The sequence below is a fragment of the Ovis canadensis genome, chromosome 1 (assembly GCF_042477335.2).
Source record: "Ovis canadensis isolate MfBH-ARS-UI-01 breed Bighorn chromosome 1, ARS-UI_OviCan_v2, whole genome shotgun sequence".
In the NCBI taxonomy this organism is placed as follows: domain Eukaryota; kingdom Metazoa; phylum Chordata; class Mammalia; order Artiodactyla; family Bovidae; genus Ovis; species Ovis canadensis.
Genome location: NC_091245.1, coordinates 191,063,447 through 191,080,411, shown reverse-complemented (window position 1 = coordinate 191,080,411; position 16,965 = coordinate 191,063,447). Strand labels below are relative to the sequence as shown.

The 16,965-nt window shown below is 52.4% G+C and overlaps 1 protein-coding gene across 1 annotated transcript in view; it reads left to right on the top strand.

Annotated features, from left to right (window-relative positions):
* Window positions 1–3,227: 3,227 nt before the first annotated feature.
* The window catches only part of ADCY5 (adenylate cyclase 5), a 157,965-nt gene continuing 144,227 nt past the window's right edge, over window positions 3,228–16,965 (top strand). Inside the window, exon 1 of the mRNA XM_069555461.1 lies at window positions 3,228–4,803. Coding sequence (XP_069411562.1) covers window positions 3,676–4,803 — 1,128 coding nt within the window. The 5' untranslated portion in view covers window positions 3,228–3,675. The remainder of the gene's footprint in view (window positions 4,804–16,965) is intronic.

Here is a 16,965-nt window from a genome sequence, read left to right as displayed (position 1 = left end):
TGGTTAAATAAATTTTGCTATATTCATGCAATGGAATCCTGCTCAGACAATAAAATGGGTATTGTAGTTGGATGCTTATTGGTATTAAAAAAATCCACATATTTTGCTAAGTAGATAAAAAGCAGATTCTACAACTCTTTGTAAAAAGTCCCGTTTTTTGTTAAGAGAAAAATTAAGATGTTAATGGTTCTTGCTAGGTGTTGTAATTTATAAGTGCTTTCTTTTGTCTTTTTTTTCTATTTTCCCCACATTTAATCATTCATAGCTTTTGTTATAAGATGATGGTTATATAAAATTTGTGAATAAAATGGAAAGGAATGACCTAGGGAGAGCTTAAGGAATGAGATGGAGATCAAAGATGGAACCCAACCACCTTAATACCTCAGGTCATCTGGTTTCTGTCCATGCAGCTGCCAGTCTGGGTGTTCTGATCATATTTGCTACATGGCTGTGTGGTAGAGTACAAGTAAACTGAACCTAGGTTCCATTCTGCTACAAACTGGGCAAACTTTGATTCTCTGTTTTGGTTTTCTCGTATCTATAGTGGGGAAAATGACATTTTCCTCAAAAGGGTTATATGACAATAAGATTCACAGACATATTGTTGTGGCTTAATATCAGTCCATTCTCTTTTCCTCTTGACTCCTATTCTGCTGGCTCCAGATTCAACCTCTTTTAGGTGCCTGCTGCTGCTGCTAAATCGCTTCAGTAGGAATTAAAGCTTTGTCTCTCCAACCCCCCAAAACACTCTCTGGTCCTCTGTTGAACACTGACTGAATTGTGTTCTGAACTGGAGTTAGCATCTAGCTGCTCTCCCTCCCTGACTGTAACCAGAGGTGGGTATCCTCTCCATCCCTGAAGCACCTAGCACAGTGCTTTGCACATAGAGGGTGCTCTATGAATGTTTGTTGGCTAAATTCAGGCTTCAGGCTTTTTAAGACTTCGCTAATCAGGGTTTGATTACCCAAATGCTGGAATACTCTAGGGTTAGTTTATTCAGATCTCTTGGAATGGTTCTCCTCCCAATTTGCAACTCTGGGAAGGTTTATCTTCCAATTTCCAAAGAGATGACCAATAGAGAAAGGACGGGAGGCTCACCCAGGCCTCTAGTCTCTTTGTCAGAAGCTCCACAGGGAGAGCTGGAGGAAGAAAGTGAAGGTTGTTTCTCCCTCTCGGGATTAGAGGTGACTGTTCCCCACCGGTCCAGAGTTTAGGCTGCAGGAACTTCCAGCAGGACTGCTTGGGGGAAGAAGAATTGGATAGGTACCTCATTCCACAGGCCTAGGTCCTTTAACCCAAAGAAAATTCCTCTCCACGCCTGCCTCTTAATCGCTGTGTAGGAGTATCTGGTCCTCCTCCAGCGGGGCATCTCCACCTTGCTCTGGTGCCTATCCTTCCTGAAAACACCTTGCTAGGTAAGGAACCAGCCTGGAGCTGACTAAAGATCTTTCCGTTGCAAGTCAAGAGAACTGTGCAAATTAAGCTCTGAAGCTCTAGTTTCTGCACCTGTAAACTGGGAATAATCACCTGGGCACTGTTCCCTGTCACAACCCAGGGTTATTGAGGGGAATCAAATGAGATTTCAATAGTAATAATAATAATAATAACAACATATGAACGAGCAAAGAGAGCTCTTCACAAACGCCAGGTGTTCCTAATGCTGTCTGTGGGGTTCTTGCTCGGTTTAACTATCCACCAAAGCATTCCTGTCCGCCCAGCCCTGGTTGCATCGGCCTCACCAACTGCATCTCCATCTTTCCCGTAACTGTCTTCCTGGGCCTCAGAGATCCTCAGTCTCTCCATCTCTCCGTCCATTTCCGGGTCTGGCTCTTGGGCCCCTCTGGCCCTCCAGGGACTCTGGTCTTCGGCTCCCTGCGGCAGTCGCTGCCTGGGCGCCCCCGGCCCGGTGCGCCCTCCTTTGGCACAGCCGCCCGGCCAGAGAATCGCCCAATAAGAGCGCCGGACTCAAGTCTGACAGCTCAGGAAGCGGCCAATCGAGCCGGGCCAGGGAAGGGGGGCGCAGCGCGGGGGCTGAAGTTGGGTTGAATGGGGGGATGGGGGATTAAAGGGGGATACAAAAGAGGGGAGCTAGGACTAGGGGCGCTGGAACCCAAGCAAGGGGCGAGGGAGGACCGCATGCCACCCAGGTCGGGCGAAGGGACCGCGGGCTGGATGCGGCTCCAGGCGCCAGAGAGGGAGGGGGCGCAGAGAGAATTTTAGGTGAGGAAGGGGAGCCAGGGCCCTCACGGTAAAGGGCAGCTCACGAGGCCAGGCCTGAGGATGCCGGCGGGGCGCCGAGGCGGGGGCCGCGGCGGGGTCGGGGGCGGAGGCGGCCGCGCGCCGCTGTGAGCCGAGGCCCGAGCGGCGCGGGGGGCGGGGAGGCGGCGGGAGGAGGGGATGCGGAGGGCGCTCCGGCGGCGGCGGCGGCGGCAAGCGGGCGAGAAGGGAGGAGCGGCGCGAGCGGCCGGAGCAGCGCAGGGCCCGAGGCGTGCATGGCGCGCTGCGAGCCCGGCTCCCACGGCTCTGCCCGGAGCGCCCCCGGGGCGCAGCAGCGGCTCTCGGGCCGGCCCCTCTCGTCTGGCTGCATCTGAGTCCCGGCTCTCGATCTCTGGATGCCGTGCTCCTTGGGAGAAGCCCGCCTGCGTTGGGGCGGAACGGCGGCGGCGCTGCGCCGGATTCCGCCCTCAGCCTAGTCCTTCTGCGCCCGGCCGCGGTGGGCCCGCAGCCGGCGGCGAGGAGCCTGGGGCTTGAGGAGTCGGCACGACAGCCCTCCTGGGCCGGCGGGTCCGGGCCAGCCCCGCTCCGTTTGGGGGGAAGGGGGAGGCGAGAGGGGAAGGGCCGCGCTGCAGGAGCCGGTCCTCGCCCCCGCCCCCTGCGCGGACCCGCTGAAGGCTGGGCTCGGCTTTGGCCGGGGCCAAGCTCCCACTCTCGCCGCGGGAGGTGGTGGGGGATGCGGGCGACGGCCCCCTTGGGCTCCAGGACCCTCCCCGCAGGGCTCTGGAGCTGTTGCTCCGCCCGCCGCCCCCTCCCCCGTCTTCTCCACCCCCCCCATCCCACCTCCCCACCCCTCGTAAGAAAATAATGCTGGCTGGCGCCCGCACCTCCCAGTCGCTCCCAGTCCGCCGCGAGGGAAGGGCGCCTGCTTCGTCTCCACGCCGGGACCCCTGCCGAGCCGCCCTAGCTGCCTCCTCGCCGCGCGTGCCGCTGGTCTCCGCTTAGGCAGAGTCTGCGAGTGCCGCGCCCGGGCATTGCAAGCCCCGGGGAGGTGCCGCCCGCAAGGACACCTCTCCGTCCCGCCTCGTCTGCAACTCCGGTCCTTGTCGAGCTCGACGCGAGCCAGGAGTCCGGACGTCCCTCTGCGCGCGGCTCAGCAGCTCGAGCAGTCCCCGCTGCCCCAGCTCGGAGCCAACTCCCTCTCGGACCTGGGGCTCCCGACGCGGATTTTCAACCACTTCTCACCTCGGGGCTGTGCCTGCCTCCCGCTCGCTCTCCCGCTGTCCTCCTTCTCCGCTCAGGACGGGGGTGCCAAGATGCCCCGCTACTGCCCAGGGCCCCGGGCCGCCCCCGACGTGTGACCCCAGCCTGGTCCCCCTGCTCGGCCGTCCACCTTCCCCTTGGAGACCCCCGGCCCGGCCCCCGGGGGAGGAGGAAGAAGACGACGAGGCCGAGGGGGGGATGTCCAGCTCCAAAAGCGTGAGCCCCCCGGGCTACGCGGCGCAGACAGCGGCGGCGCCGGCGTCCCGGGGAGGCCCGGAACACCGCTCCGCGTGGGGAGAGGCCGACTCCCGCGCCAATGGCTACCCCCAAGCCCCCGGGGGTTCGGCCCGCGGCTCCACCAAGAGACCTGGGGGGGCGGTGACCCCGCAGCAGCAACAGCGCCTGGCCAGCCGCTGGCGCAGCGACGACGAAGACGATCCTCCGCTGAGTGGCGATGACCCCCTGGCCGGGGGCTTTGGCTTCAGCTTTCGTTCCAAGTCGGCCTGGCAGGAGCGCGGCGGCGACGACTGCGGTCGCGGCAGCAGGCGGCAGCGGCGGGGCGCGGCCGGCGGGGGCAGCACCCGGGCGCCCCCTGCGGGCAGCGGCGGCGGTTCGGCGGCTGCGGCCGCCGCAGCGGGAGGAACGGAGGTGCGCCCCCGTTCGGTGGAGCTAGGCCTGGAGGAGCGGCGTGGCAAGGGCCGCGCGGCCGAAGATCTGGAGGCCGGCGCCGTCGAGGAAGACGAAGGGTCCGGGGATGGGGGCAGCTCGGCAGGCTCGGGCTCGGGGCCTGGCACGGTGCTGTCGCTGGGCGCCTGCTGCCTGGCACTGCTGCAGATATTCCGCTCGAAGAAGTTCCCATCGGACAAGCTGGAGCGGCTGTACCAGCGCTACTTCTTCCGTCTGAACCAGAGCAGCCTCACGATGCTCATGGCTGTGCTGGTGCTCGTGTGCCTAGTCATGTTGGCCTTCCACGCGGCACGGCCCCCGCTGCAGCTGCCCTATCTGGCCGTCCTAGCGGCCGCCGTGGGTGTGATCCTCGTTATGGCCGTGCTCTGCAACCGTGCCGCCTTCCACCAGGACCACATGGGCCTGGCCTGCTACGCGCTTATCGCCGTGGTGCTGGCCGTCCAGGTGGTGGGCCTGCTGCTGCCCCAGCCGCGCAGTGCCTCCGAGGGCATCTGGTGGACTGTGTTTTTCATCTATACGATCTACACGCTCCTGCCCGTGCGCATGCGGGCTGCGGTACTCAGCGGGGTGCTCCTGTCCGCCCTCCACCTGGCCATCGCCCTGCGCACCAACGCCCAGGATCAGTTCCTGCTCAAGCAGGTAGGGGCCCACCTGGGCACAGGGACTGGATAGTAGGGTGTGCAGGCCTTGGCCTGACTCCAAAGAGAGGCAAGCCACCTTCACCCTTTAAACTGGTGAGAAGATCCCGAGAGACATGGCTCAGTCAGCTGTGGTGTCTTCTAGCCTCTGACCCCCCACTCTGAGCCCCAGCATCTTCCTTTACAAAAAGGATGCTCTTCTATGTAATGTTCCCACTGATAGAAGACACACCAAACCCTATCCATTATTGTAGGGATGCTAATGAGGAAGGCGGGTTGGAGGAAAAAATTCTTTGGAGAGGTCCCCTTCTCTTTCTGTGCTTCTGTTCCTGTATGTATGGCCCCCTACTGAAGTGACTGGAACCCTCTAATCCCTCTCCAGCCTCTCCCTGGGGAGAGCCACTGATAGTTTGTAGTGAGTCCTGGATGTTGTGAGTCAGTTGAGTCCTGGATGGAGGATTGATGAGGGGAAACCCTAGGAACTCCTTGCCTAGTCTTAGGGAGAAGAAAGGGTAACCCTGCCAGTTGCCTGAGACTGGGGGTTTGAAAGCTGGAAATATACCTGAAATTGAGGGAAGACTGACAAATGACACTTTCTTTTGTGAAACTGCCCACAAGCTGCCTAAAGCAAAAGTGGGAAGCAACCTTTGTGGGTGGTGACAGTCCTCTTCTGGCCTGAGCAGAAAGCTAGTGTCATATGTCAGGACCCCTTCATGTGGGTGCTCCTGGTTATTACTTGTGGCAGGGGCTTTTTATCACTCCTGGGATGAGTTAGGTGAGCCTCGAATGATGGGGTCAGGAGGAAATAAAACTTCTGCCTGGTTAACTGGTGATTCCTCTGAAGACTTATGAGAGGAAGGCATGCTTGCCATGGTGACCTTGATGAGACTGGCTCTTCTGACATGCACACCTTCTCCCCTTAGCAGTGCCCTTGTCTGTGGCGCCGTGGGCCTCGGCCACTGGCCCCTGCTCAGCCTACTTGCTTGTGCTGCAGCTTGGCTGTGAGAGTCAAACGGGCCCTTGCTGCAGTCTAGTCTCTTGACCGTAGATCCTACTGCACCCCCTACCTCTCTCTGGGCATCTGCTTCCTCTACAGAACTTCTTAACTAACTGAATTCTGGTCATTGCCTCCCCACTTTTAGTGCCTTTTCTCGGACTTCAGTCCTATTGAGGACTGCGTGTTTCTTGAGGGGCTCTCCTATACCCCCTGGCTTTCTCAAAATAGTGCCAGTGTGGGCTTCATGGTGTTGGGCTCTAGGTGTACCCCCACAGCACTCTGTGACTGGGAAGGAGGAGATCTGCAGCCCCTCTGGGCCCTAGGTTCCTTGTCTAGCAAATGAGAGGATAATGCTTGCCCCTTCCAGTTCTACCCACTCTGTGCCAAGCCTCACCTCTGCAAGGAGCCCTCCTTCCATTCCAGCCATGCCAGCCTCTCCCTCTTCTGCATGGCCAGCAACAGAGTCAGAGCCACAGGGTGGGGCACTTACTTATTCTCAAGTGCCCCTGGTTTTACTCCCCATCCAGTGTAAGCCCCTTGGATGCGAAATTCCTGAGGTGTATGTGTTTTTCCTTCTCTACCATCTCTGCCTTATCTAGCACTGTATAGAATATATAGGGATTTCATAATTGCTTAACTGGTTATATTCCAATGAGTGAAGTAATTGGGGTTGTTGATGCTAAAGAAGTTTTTCTGATCTGGGATCAGAAGGAAAAAAAATCTTTAGAGATCATCTTTAAACTTAAGAGAAAAACCTATTGAGAGCTGATTTTTAAAAAGTTAACTACTATTGTTAGTGCTTATAAAGGCTCCAAGTGTTTTGAGCTGGGGGCACAAGTGAGCATATGAGTATTTTATCTTTGAAGGTTGTTCCTGGCTTGAATGGGAGGCAGGTTGCTTGGGTGGGTATGGCTTTTCTGCAGAAAGACAGGCATGGCATCCACATGGAGCATCATTCAGAGTATTTACTGAAACCAGAGTTGAGACTCAGTGCCTGATTACAGCCCTAGACAATCCGAGGTGAGTGATTTTAGGAGACTGGAGTCAGATCCCAGGATGGCTGTGCTGGACCTGGGGTGTCCATCTCCTTCTTAGCATGAAGATGCCGCTGCACCAGCAGAGTTGGCTGATTGACTTCCCCATCTAGTTCCTCAGCCCAGTCTCTCTCCCTTCTTTCCCCAGCTCCACACCTCCCCACTCATGCTTCTTTTATCCAGTTGTGGTCTTCAGACCTTCCCCTGTCTGTAGGCTCTTGCATATATTTGCACTTAACTTCTTGTGACCTGCTGTGCTGAGTAAAGCAGAGCTCGTTAGAAATGGTCCATGATAATCAGAATGCAAGCATTCTTTCTAGTTGACTTAAGACAAAACTATCCTTTTTTGGTTTGTATTTCATTTGCCTTTCTAATTATGTCTGATATAAACTTTGTGCTTCTTGAGCAAATCTTATTGGATGGTGGGAAATATTAGTGAGACAATCAAGCATTACCCTCTGCCCTAGGTTACCCCAGAGTGGCAGGTGTTGGAGAATGGCCTCCTTTAGGTGCCTTGTTCTTATCTTTAATGAAGATACACATCCAGGTAAATGGGCCAGCAATGTGTGCTTTTTAATATTGGGGCTTTGGGAATTTGCCTCCGTGACCTTGGACACAGAGTAGGCCCTCAGGAATCTGTTGGCATTTTTTCAGTTCTCATGAGAGACTGGTCCCCTTGCCAGCTGCCCCACAGCTCAGATCTTCAACATCAGTATCTGATCTCAGTATTTTATTCTTTCCCTGTCCCTCTTCTGTCTTGGGCTCTGTGCTTCGCTTCAGTTAGAAGGGAGAAACATTTAGTATCTTATCTGATGCCTCCTGATGGTTTTTACTCAAGAGGAAACTGAGAGGCAAGGTGGGGCAGCCCTTTCAGGGGGATGATGTTTCTTCCTTTTGCTGTACCCCCTGCTCCAGCTCTTCCCCTGGTATTCACCCCCACCCTGCTCTTTTTCTCTCGCTTCCTTTCACTTTCCTCCTCCAGTCCCCTGTTGCTCTCCTCTCCTCTGCCTGCCTGCTTTTCTGCTTCCCCGTCTCTTACTCCCTGTTTTGCAGCCTCTCAGCCTCGCCTTCTGTGCTCGTCTCACTGTCGTCTCCTTGGTGGGATACAGTAGGAGCGTCATGGGTTTTTTTTTTTTTTTTCTTTCCTTCTTAGCCTGTTAGAAGTCCCTCTGCTACACCCATACCATAAATAACACTCAAGCATCTGCCAAACACATTCCTCACTTGTGTTAATAGGCTGCAATGATGCCGGAGCCTGTTGCCATGGCAACCTCATTTTTGTTTGACTGTTTCCCACTCTGGTACATAAAGCCTCTGCATGCACTCACACACAAACAAGTATGCTCACACAACTATTACATATGCTTAGCTATTAGAGATTATTTTGGAGAAAACATCTTTGAGTCTTATGGGGATGGACAGTCATTTGGCAAAGGAGATGAGTGTCTCTGCTTGTCCAGTGTTACTAGGAAGTGATAATGGATGGAAGAGTGCTTTGAAAAGTAGAGAGTTCTGTTCAGATGTGGGGTATTATTAGTCTGCAGCAGCATTAAACCCACCTGATACAGTTTCTGAAAAGAAGATTCTGACCCTGTGTGGGTCCCTGTGAGCCTGGGAGAGCTGTCAGAGGTTGCGCTTGTGGTGTGGGCTGACCCATCCCTACCCAACCTGTCTTCAGCTCCTTCCTTGCTTCCCTCTGTCCCTTTTGAAGAAACTCAGTGATTTTCTGCATTTCCTCCTTTGTGCCTGTTTGAACCCACAACTGTCACCAGTTGTTCCAGTAATCAGAATGGCAGTTGCGCTACGTGGGTGATGTTCTGTGACCATGAGCACATGTGAGTGTCCGTACTTGGGCTGGATGGGGGTGGGGAAGCAGACCAAGAAATGATTACTGTGGCTGAAGGGTGGGTGTCTGTCTGTCATGTGGGCAAGCTCTAGTATGTATGTGCATGTGTGTGCATGTGCGTGAACATTTGTGTGCACGTGTGTGTTTGTGTGTGTGTATCTGTTGTGTGTGCTGGCCTGGGTTATGGAGGTGGGCTGAGGGAAACCTTTGTGTTGACTTTGAAAGGAAATCATCACAGCTCTGTCCTGTTTATTCTTTGTTCGTGGCTGACTTCCTGTGGCTGTTTGCATTTCTGATTCTGGGCCTTGATCGACCTTCTCACCTTGACCTCTGGCTCCCCAGGGAAGTACCCTGGATGCACGTGCCCCTACTTTCCATAATGAACCTGGGGGCTAGACTTGAGTGGTCAGTTCCCCTGCCCCCAAGGAGTTTCACCCTTCCCTTTCAAAAGCCCTAGCTGCCCACTCACTCAGCCATCTGGTGAGCCCTGTGGTGAGCTGCCACCTCGCTCTGGAACTTGGCCCAGAGGCCTGTGTGGTGGGTCACCATGTCTGCCCTATGTGCCCTGCTGGCTGCCGCTGCCTCCCTGCTTGCTGGGTGGTGTGGAGAAGCACACACACTTTCAGCATGACACCAGGGGTCGTCTACCCCTGTTACTTTCCCCATCACCCACATTTCAGGACAGGAGAGATCTGGCCATAGGGAACCCCAGCAGCAACAGTAGGCTGAGGTGGGGGTGCTGGCTCTGAGTTTGTAGCCAGGGAGGGTCTGCTTGTTTTGCCTCAGTGCTAATTGTATTTGCTAATTGTTTTTGATTATGTGGCCTCCTTATCTCTGCAATGGGAAGGGGGTGCTTGGAGCGGGGCAGAAGCCTCAGGGTGGGGGTCAAGCAAGGCTTCTAGATAGGAGGTTGTCTAGGCATATCTAGACAGGGGTGTCTCGATGCCTGTGGGGAGGACTTCAGGAATGGCAGAGGCCTGGCCAAGGAGCAGAACAGTCAGCTGCTGTACTTTGGGAATGTTGACTGTTAATAATTCTATCTAAGTTTTAATCTGGAGCAAGAGCATGAGGTCTGTGTGCTGTGGAGCACAGAACAGTGTGCTCATGTCTGTCTATAAAGAGGACACAGACGACGTATTAAACCCCAGCACCAAAACCTGCCCAGCGTCACAGAAGAGTTTTGAAAATCAGTTTAAAAGGCCTGGACAGAAGCTGTCCTGTGCAGACAGGTCCTGGCCACGGTCACTGTATCAGAGGGTGCAGGGCTGTGGAGCACCCCTCGGGCCCAGTCAGGGGAGGGGTGTGTGTTGGGGGAGGGAGGTGAGAGCCTCTCTGCAAGTGTACGGCCTCTTGCCAGATGACTTTCAGTCATGGCGGCCTGCTTGGCACCTCTGTTGACTTTATTTATCTTGTGGTAGATCTGGCCAATGGTCATTTACTTCCCGGGAGCATCCTCTGTGTTGGGAATGGAAACAGTTTTCTCTCGGAGTCCCATGTGACTGTGGCCCAGAAATTCTTTGGGTGCAGTTACATAAGTTACACTTGAGCATATCCTTCTTTCCTCCATGCCTATCAGGTGGGGGGAGCTTGCTAGAGGAAGGCAGGTCAGTGTTGATTTTCTCTCCCAAACACAAAACTCCATGAAGATAATTGGAAAGCTCTACTCCCCCCACTCCTCTCCCACCCACCTCTTTTCTCCAGGTAACATTCAAATCCAGGACAGGGAAGAACTCTCTTTCAACGTCATGAACAAAATCTGAGAGTTTCTAGTTAATAGACCATGAGCTTCATGGGAAGCAGCATTTTTGGTCTAGCTGTTGGAAAAGGCCAGCAGGGTCTTGGTTAGGCTTGTGGGCATATCTGGTTGACAGGAAGACTGAGGCCGCATCTGAGATTCTATGTTTGATTCTAGAATTTAGAGGAGGGTACTAGTTTGGTCATGGGATTGGAAACCTTGACTTCTGAGAGAATATTTGAAAGAGTGGGAGATGTTTAGCTGGGAGGACAGCAGACTGTAGCAAGGTAAGAAAGTAGAAACATGGGCAAAGTGTTATTTATTGCTGGGATCCCTGTTATCAGATGTTAGAAGTGGGACTGAACTTATTTTTGGTTGCTCCCAAAGGCAGAGTTGGGGTAAATGGGTAAAAACAGTAGACAGATTTCAGCTTCAGGTGTGTGCGTGCTAAATTGCTTCAGTCATATGTGATTCTTTGGGACTCTTTTGACTATAGCCCACCAGACTCCACTGTCCATGACATTCTCCAGGCAAGAATACCGAAGTGGGTTACCATTTCCTTCTCCAGGTAGAAGATACTTTCCAGCCTTTGGGGTTGTAGCCATTACACCAAAAGCCCTCTGGGGTAGCCAACTGTGTCAGTGGAGGTGTTCAAGGGGAGACTGGACTGAGGAAATGAAAGACTCTGCTTCTGAAGGTCTGGGGTGGGTCCCAGGAAGGGATCTATATTTTCTGCCAGCTTGGATCTAGTTTTCAAAGCTCTCTAGCTGATCTTGATGACCAATTCTTAGGTTTGGGATCGTTGGCCAAGATAACCATTTAATTCATATCCAACCCTTGAATTTTATGGTTTCGTGTCTTGCTACAGCATGAATGCCTGCTGAATCTTTTGGGATGTCCGTCGTCATGCCTAACTTGGTCTCTGTTTAAAAGTCACAAAATCACTGCAGACTTGCAGGTCCAGAAGGGATGGTACAGAATGTGGAAAGTGAGATCAGGGGTAAGCAAGAGGTCAGGAACTAGGAGATGGTTTGAAGGAGGAACAGTAGGATGTCAGGCAAGGAAGAGGAGATTGGAGCTGTGAGTGTGGGGAGGGGAAGAGCTTGGAAGTGGGGGCAGGGATGCTGTCGGGAACAATGGGATATAGTCACAAGAAGAGGGGGGTAAACAAGCAAACACTGGGAGACAGTAGTGGCTTTATTCTTTGGGCCTGCCTCATGTGTCAGCCTGGACACTCTTCCCCCCACCACATACACACACACACACTTCTTGCTCTGGGAGGGTTATCGGCTCTTGCTTCTGGGCTTTGAGGCTTCCTGATCTCACACTGGGTGGCCTCCTCTTCCGTCTCCTTAGGGGCTTCCTGGGGCTTGTCTCACAGGTTGCCACAGTCCCACTTGGCTCTTGGAAGGGGTCCTGAGGGACCTCGGTACATGACACGTAGTAGGTATTCAGTGAGGGTTTGAATGAATGAATGAACGGGTGGTGGGGTGGGTGGATGGCTGCACGCAGACTCTCGGCTGTTCTGAAGTGCTAGACCAACACCTCCACAGAAGGAAGCGATGCGGCTCGGCTCGGAGCCTATTTTGGTGGATTGTTATCCTAAACTCCGAGCAGGGCTTCCAGAGTACCTCCTGCTGCAATTTAGAACGTGTGTCTTCTTGGAAACAGAGAGCTGTTGCCTGGCAGTGCCGGTACTATATCCCTTCACGGATTTGAAAACCATTATTAAGTCATTCTTTCAGCCTTCTCCCCATTCATTCAGACAACAACCATTTATTAGGTGCCTACTGTGTACCAGGCGCTGTGCTAGGCCACAAGGGTCCAAAGATGACTCAGCCCGAGCCCCAGCCCCTAGCACTGCCTTTAGCCCAGACGCTCCCACTAACTGTCCTTTGGAGGGATTTTGCTCAGTGTTTCACGTACACACATTCAGTCCTGTGTCAGGTAAGTTTAGGAAATACTGGCTTGATCAGAATTCTTCATTGTAGAACTTTAAAGCTTTTCATATGTTAATATGCCATAGAATTTGCCAAGAGGGGGTTTTTGCATGAAGCCATTATCAGACATATTTGACCCTGGAGCCAGTTTTTGAAGGAGCAAAGCGGAGGCATTAGTGTCTGTTGGAACTCACTTTGGGACACACTGCTTCAGGGGCTGGGAGGATCTCAGCGTCCAGCCCCCTGCCTCAGGGATAGGCCTAGGCAAGGTCATCTAGATGTGGGCGTTGTTTGGGGGGCTCTTCTACCTCAAAAAGGAGACCGAGCAGCCTGCATTAGAAGTCTCATTCTCTGTCTGCATCCAAAATTCTTTATAAAGTAAAATGATGGGACTGGAAGGGACCGGGGATATGCCTCCTTTATCTAGTTTCAGTTTCCTTTAAGGGTTTTCTGTTGTCATTAGACGTTGGAGCCTGTTGGGCTCTGTATTATGACCTTTGGTTGGGGAGCTGGTCCATTCGCTGAGGGCCTGGCTGCCTACAAGAAAGTAATGATGGGCTGTTCAGAGCATCCTGGGGCCAAACAGAGTTCCCCAGTTTGCTTTGTTTCCTACTATCTAAAAGGAGAAAGACTTTATAGAATGTCGATTAAAAACAATGACTATATATTGAGTTTTTATTGCGAGCTTGGCACTAAACTAATCCCTTACATATATGACCTCACTTAGTATTAACCCTAAGAGAAAGACATTCTTATCCCTATTTCAGGGCTGCAGAATATAGGATAAGAGAAGGTAAGTAACTTTCCCAAGGTCACTCAGTGAGCAAGCACAGCAGATGGTTCGGCGCCTGCCCATATTCCCTGGGCATGTACCTTTCACTCTTGCCAGCCAGACTGCCAGCTGTCAGCACCTGAGGGCTTTCTCTGGCCCTGAGCCTCTCTGCTTGCTTGTGGGGCAGGTCAGAAGTGCTGGGGAAGGAGTGCCCATCCCCAGAGCAGCTCTCAACCAGTGACTCTTGGGCGCTAGTGGATAGATACCCTAGCTACCTTGACCCAGGTGTGGGGGGAGTATAACTGAGACAAGCCTTCTTGTTAGCCCCCAGGCCTGCAGGATACAGCTCTGGTTGTCCACAGTGATACAGGTTGGAAAATTATTTTTCTTTTTTTTTCCTTCCTTCTTTATTTTCTCCCTCCTTCCCTTCCTTCCATCTTTCCTTTCTCTTTTTCTTCTTCCCCTGTTTTTTTTTTTTTTTCATTTCTCCATTCTCTAATATTTTCTGGGGTCACCTCCCAGGTAAACCACTTCTTTCAAACCTTTGCCTGAGGATCCTTTTCTAGGAGAAATCCAAATTGAAAGTGGAGAAACTGAGATTCTAATCCGGTTTGACTTGAACACTAGGGAGGGGAGTGATCACTTTACTGGGGCAAAAATGCATCAGGTACAGGGACTTCTCTGGTGGTTCAGTGGCTAAGACGCTGTGCTCCCAATGCAGGGTACCTGGGTTCGATCCCTGGTCAGGGAGCTAGATCCCATATGCCACAGCTAAGGGTTTGCATGCCACAGCTTGAAAAAAAAACAAAAAACGATTCCACATGCTACAACTAAGACCCAGTACAGCCAACTAAATAGATAAGTATTTTTAAAAATGCATCAAGGACAGAACTCTGTGGCAAACTCAGAACCCTGGCCCCTCCCTCCTGTCTGATGACGTATGTTTGTCATCAGTACAGTTGTTTCTAGACTAGTGGGATGATGTGAAAAAGTGTATTTTTTGTCTTGTTTTATATTTATATATATTTGTTTTGAATTTCTGCTTCTTAAAAATGTATGGGTTTCTGTCCCCTAGACAATGGCTCGAATATCAGCCAAAAAACTCAACTACTTTGACCTTTGATTAGCATTTTGTAGATGACAAAGGACTTTACCATGTGTGATCTTGCTTGCTTCCCACTACTGCCCTGAGGAGGTGATGAGTTAAGAAGGCGCAGACGTTGGCTTAGGGGTCCAGGAGAATGCCCTGGCTGGGTGTTCCTGAGTCGCCTTACTCTCGCCCAGTCCATTCCCTCTCTAAACTGAGGAGAAGTTCCTGACTGACAGAATCTGTTGCTGGGTGCCCAGACAAGGTAATGCATGTGAGAGCTCTCATAATTACAGACCTGTGCTGCTGATATTGTGTTGAAGAGGAGGAAGTAGGGGTTGAGAGAGGTTGAGTGACCTCATTCCGGTCACACAGCCAGTTAGTTAGCTTAGGAGCTGCTGCACAAATACAGATCCCTCACTCCAAATCCAGTGCTCTTTGCACATATGAACCCAGCCTGAGTCCACCCCATAGTACCTAAAGAGGCTGTAGAAGGCACAGCTGCTCTCAAGCAGTTGTCTTGGGTGGTTGTGGAACACGTGGTTTCTCATTTGTGATGCCTCCTTCCCATGGGGTGTCTGGCTCAGATAGGCATTAAATCATTTGTCACTTCCGGAGCCTGCAGCGATGCTGCGAGAGGGGACAGTGTGAAAGTGTTTAGGGGACAACTGGAATCAGATGTTTACCTGTGAAGGGCCCCTGAGTGGTCTTCAGGATGGGTCAGGAGGGATGCAGACCTGAAGAGGGGTCAGACACAATGCCGGGTAGCTGAGGTCTGGGTGTCAGGCTCCTTCATATCCAGGCTTCTGGTGGCATAGGTGGAACAGAGGCAGGAAGGGAGAGGTGGCTGGGTACACATCAGCATCACTTCTCGGAGGTCAAATCTGGGATCTTTCTGTAGAGGCGCATCTAGTGCGTAGAGCAGTTTAGCGTTTACTCTAGGATGTCTTTAGAGCCCAGCTCACCCAAACCACCATCATCCTAACAAGTACCCCAGATATCCTGCTTCAAAGCCACTGCTGTCGTTTGTCACTCTTCTCAAGAAAAATAAAGGAAAATGAAACTGCTGCCCAAGTGCCATTCTTTTGCTAAGTGGATTTTCAAGATTTTATTTTCGCATTTTCTTTTGGGGATGAGTGTGGTGATTTGGGCTTCCCTGGTGGCTCAGATGGTAAAGAGTCTTCCGGCAGTGTGGGAGACCTGGATTAGATCCCTTGGTTGGGAAGATCCCCTGGAGAAGGGAGCAACAACCCACTCCAGTATTCTTGCCTGGAGGACTTCATGTGTCCCACTGTTTTTTGACTCCATGGAGGGTAGCCCACCAGGCTCCTTTGCCTGTGGGATTTCCCGGGCAATACTGGAGTGGGTTGCCGTTTTCCTTTGCTGTTTGTTTGTTCACTTAACAGGCCCAAGCCCCCAATCTTCCTCTGGCCAAGTCCCTTTTCCTGTAACCATTTCACCACGCTGCCTGAGAGGGACCTGGCCATCCTCTGACAGGCTCCCAAAGGGTAGCAACAGCTCAGAAGCGCCTTGGTCCTGACACCCGAGTGAAGGAGGCAGTCAAGGGAGAGTGACTGTCACTGAATCCTGGGTGAGCAGGGTAGGCTTGTACCCCTTGCTGCTGAGGAAGGAGCCCTGCCTCTGCAACATCTGACACTCTGCATTTAACATCAGAGTCACTCTGAAACACCCTCTTCTTTTCCTCTGGAGCACTCATACTGGCTTATAATTTTATTTCAGTAGGTTTATCTATCTGTCTTTCAACTTGTCAGTCAGCTCTTTGAGGACAGGGGCCTCGTCTGTTTTAACACTCAGATATTTACTGAATGTTCCTGACTCTCTCACCCCCGCTGCCCAGCACTGTGGGAAGCAGGTGGCTCGTTCCCATTTGCATGTTCCATAGGGAATGCTGACTCTTGACAGCCAGGGCTCCCTCCCTTGACCAAGGTGAGCTTGTCCCCTGCTGGCACGGGGCTCTGAGCCTGGGAGTGTGATCTTAGGAAACACTGCTTTCCATCTTTGTCCTCCTTCTTATGAGTTCCCTGCTGGTCTGTCTGGTAATGTCAGGAAGGTTCCCTGTTGTCTGCTTTTGCTTCTCCCTCTCATCCTCCGTCCGCTTTCTTCTTCTCCTTTTTCTTCTGGTATCTTTTTTCCTCCTCCTGAGTCCTCCCACTTCCCTCTTTCCAGCTGTAAGACGTGGGAAAGACCTGAGAGACTCTCCAGGAGGCAAGCTCAACTATAAGGACAGTAAATATGAGCATGGCTAACTACACAAATTCCAAACAGTATTCTTCATGCTGTTCCAAGCAACCCCACGAAAGAGCAGTTCTCACAGTGTGTTATAAACTTCCTTATAGTTGATTGCCCTGTATCACAGTGCAGGTGGCAGCTCTATTTTCACCTCAAACGCTCAGCACTGAGACATCAACTTTCGGGGTGGGTTAACCTCCAGTCACCCAACAGAACTTGAGGCGCGGGGGGAGGTGAAGGCGTGTCTAGGAGTTCTTATATAACCCTGGTACCCAGGCTATCTGCAGTGGGCCTGGACATCAGCATTTTGGGATGCTCCTGCTGATTCTGACGTGCACCACAGATGGGAACTACTGCCCTGAGCCTCCCTGCATCAGCAGAGGGCTCATGGGCATGACACTGAGTCTGATTTATGGCTGTTTCGAAAGGAGAGTTGTTTATATCGAAAGGGGTTTATTGTGGTGATTCAGTAAAGAGCGATGACCACTAAAAATTATTGCAG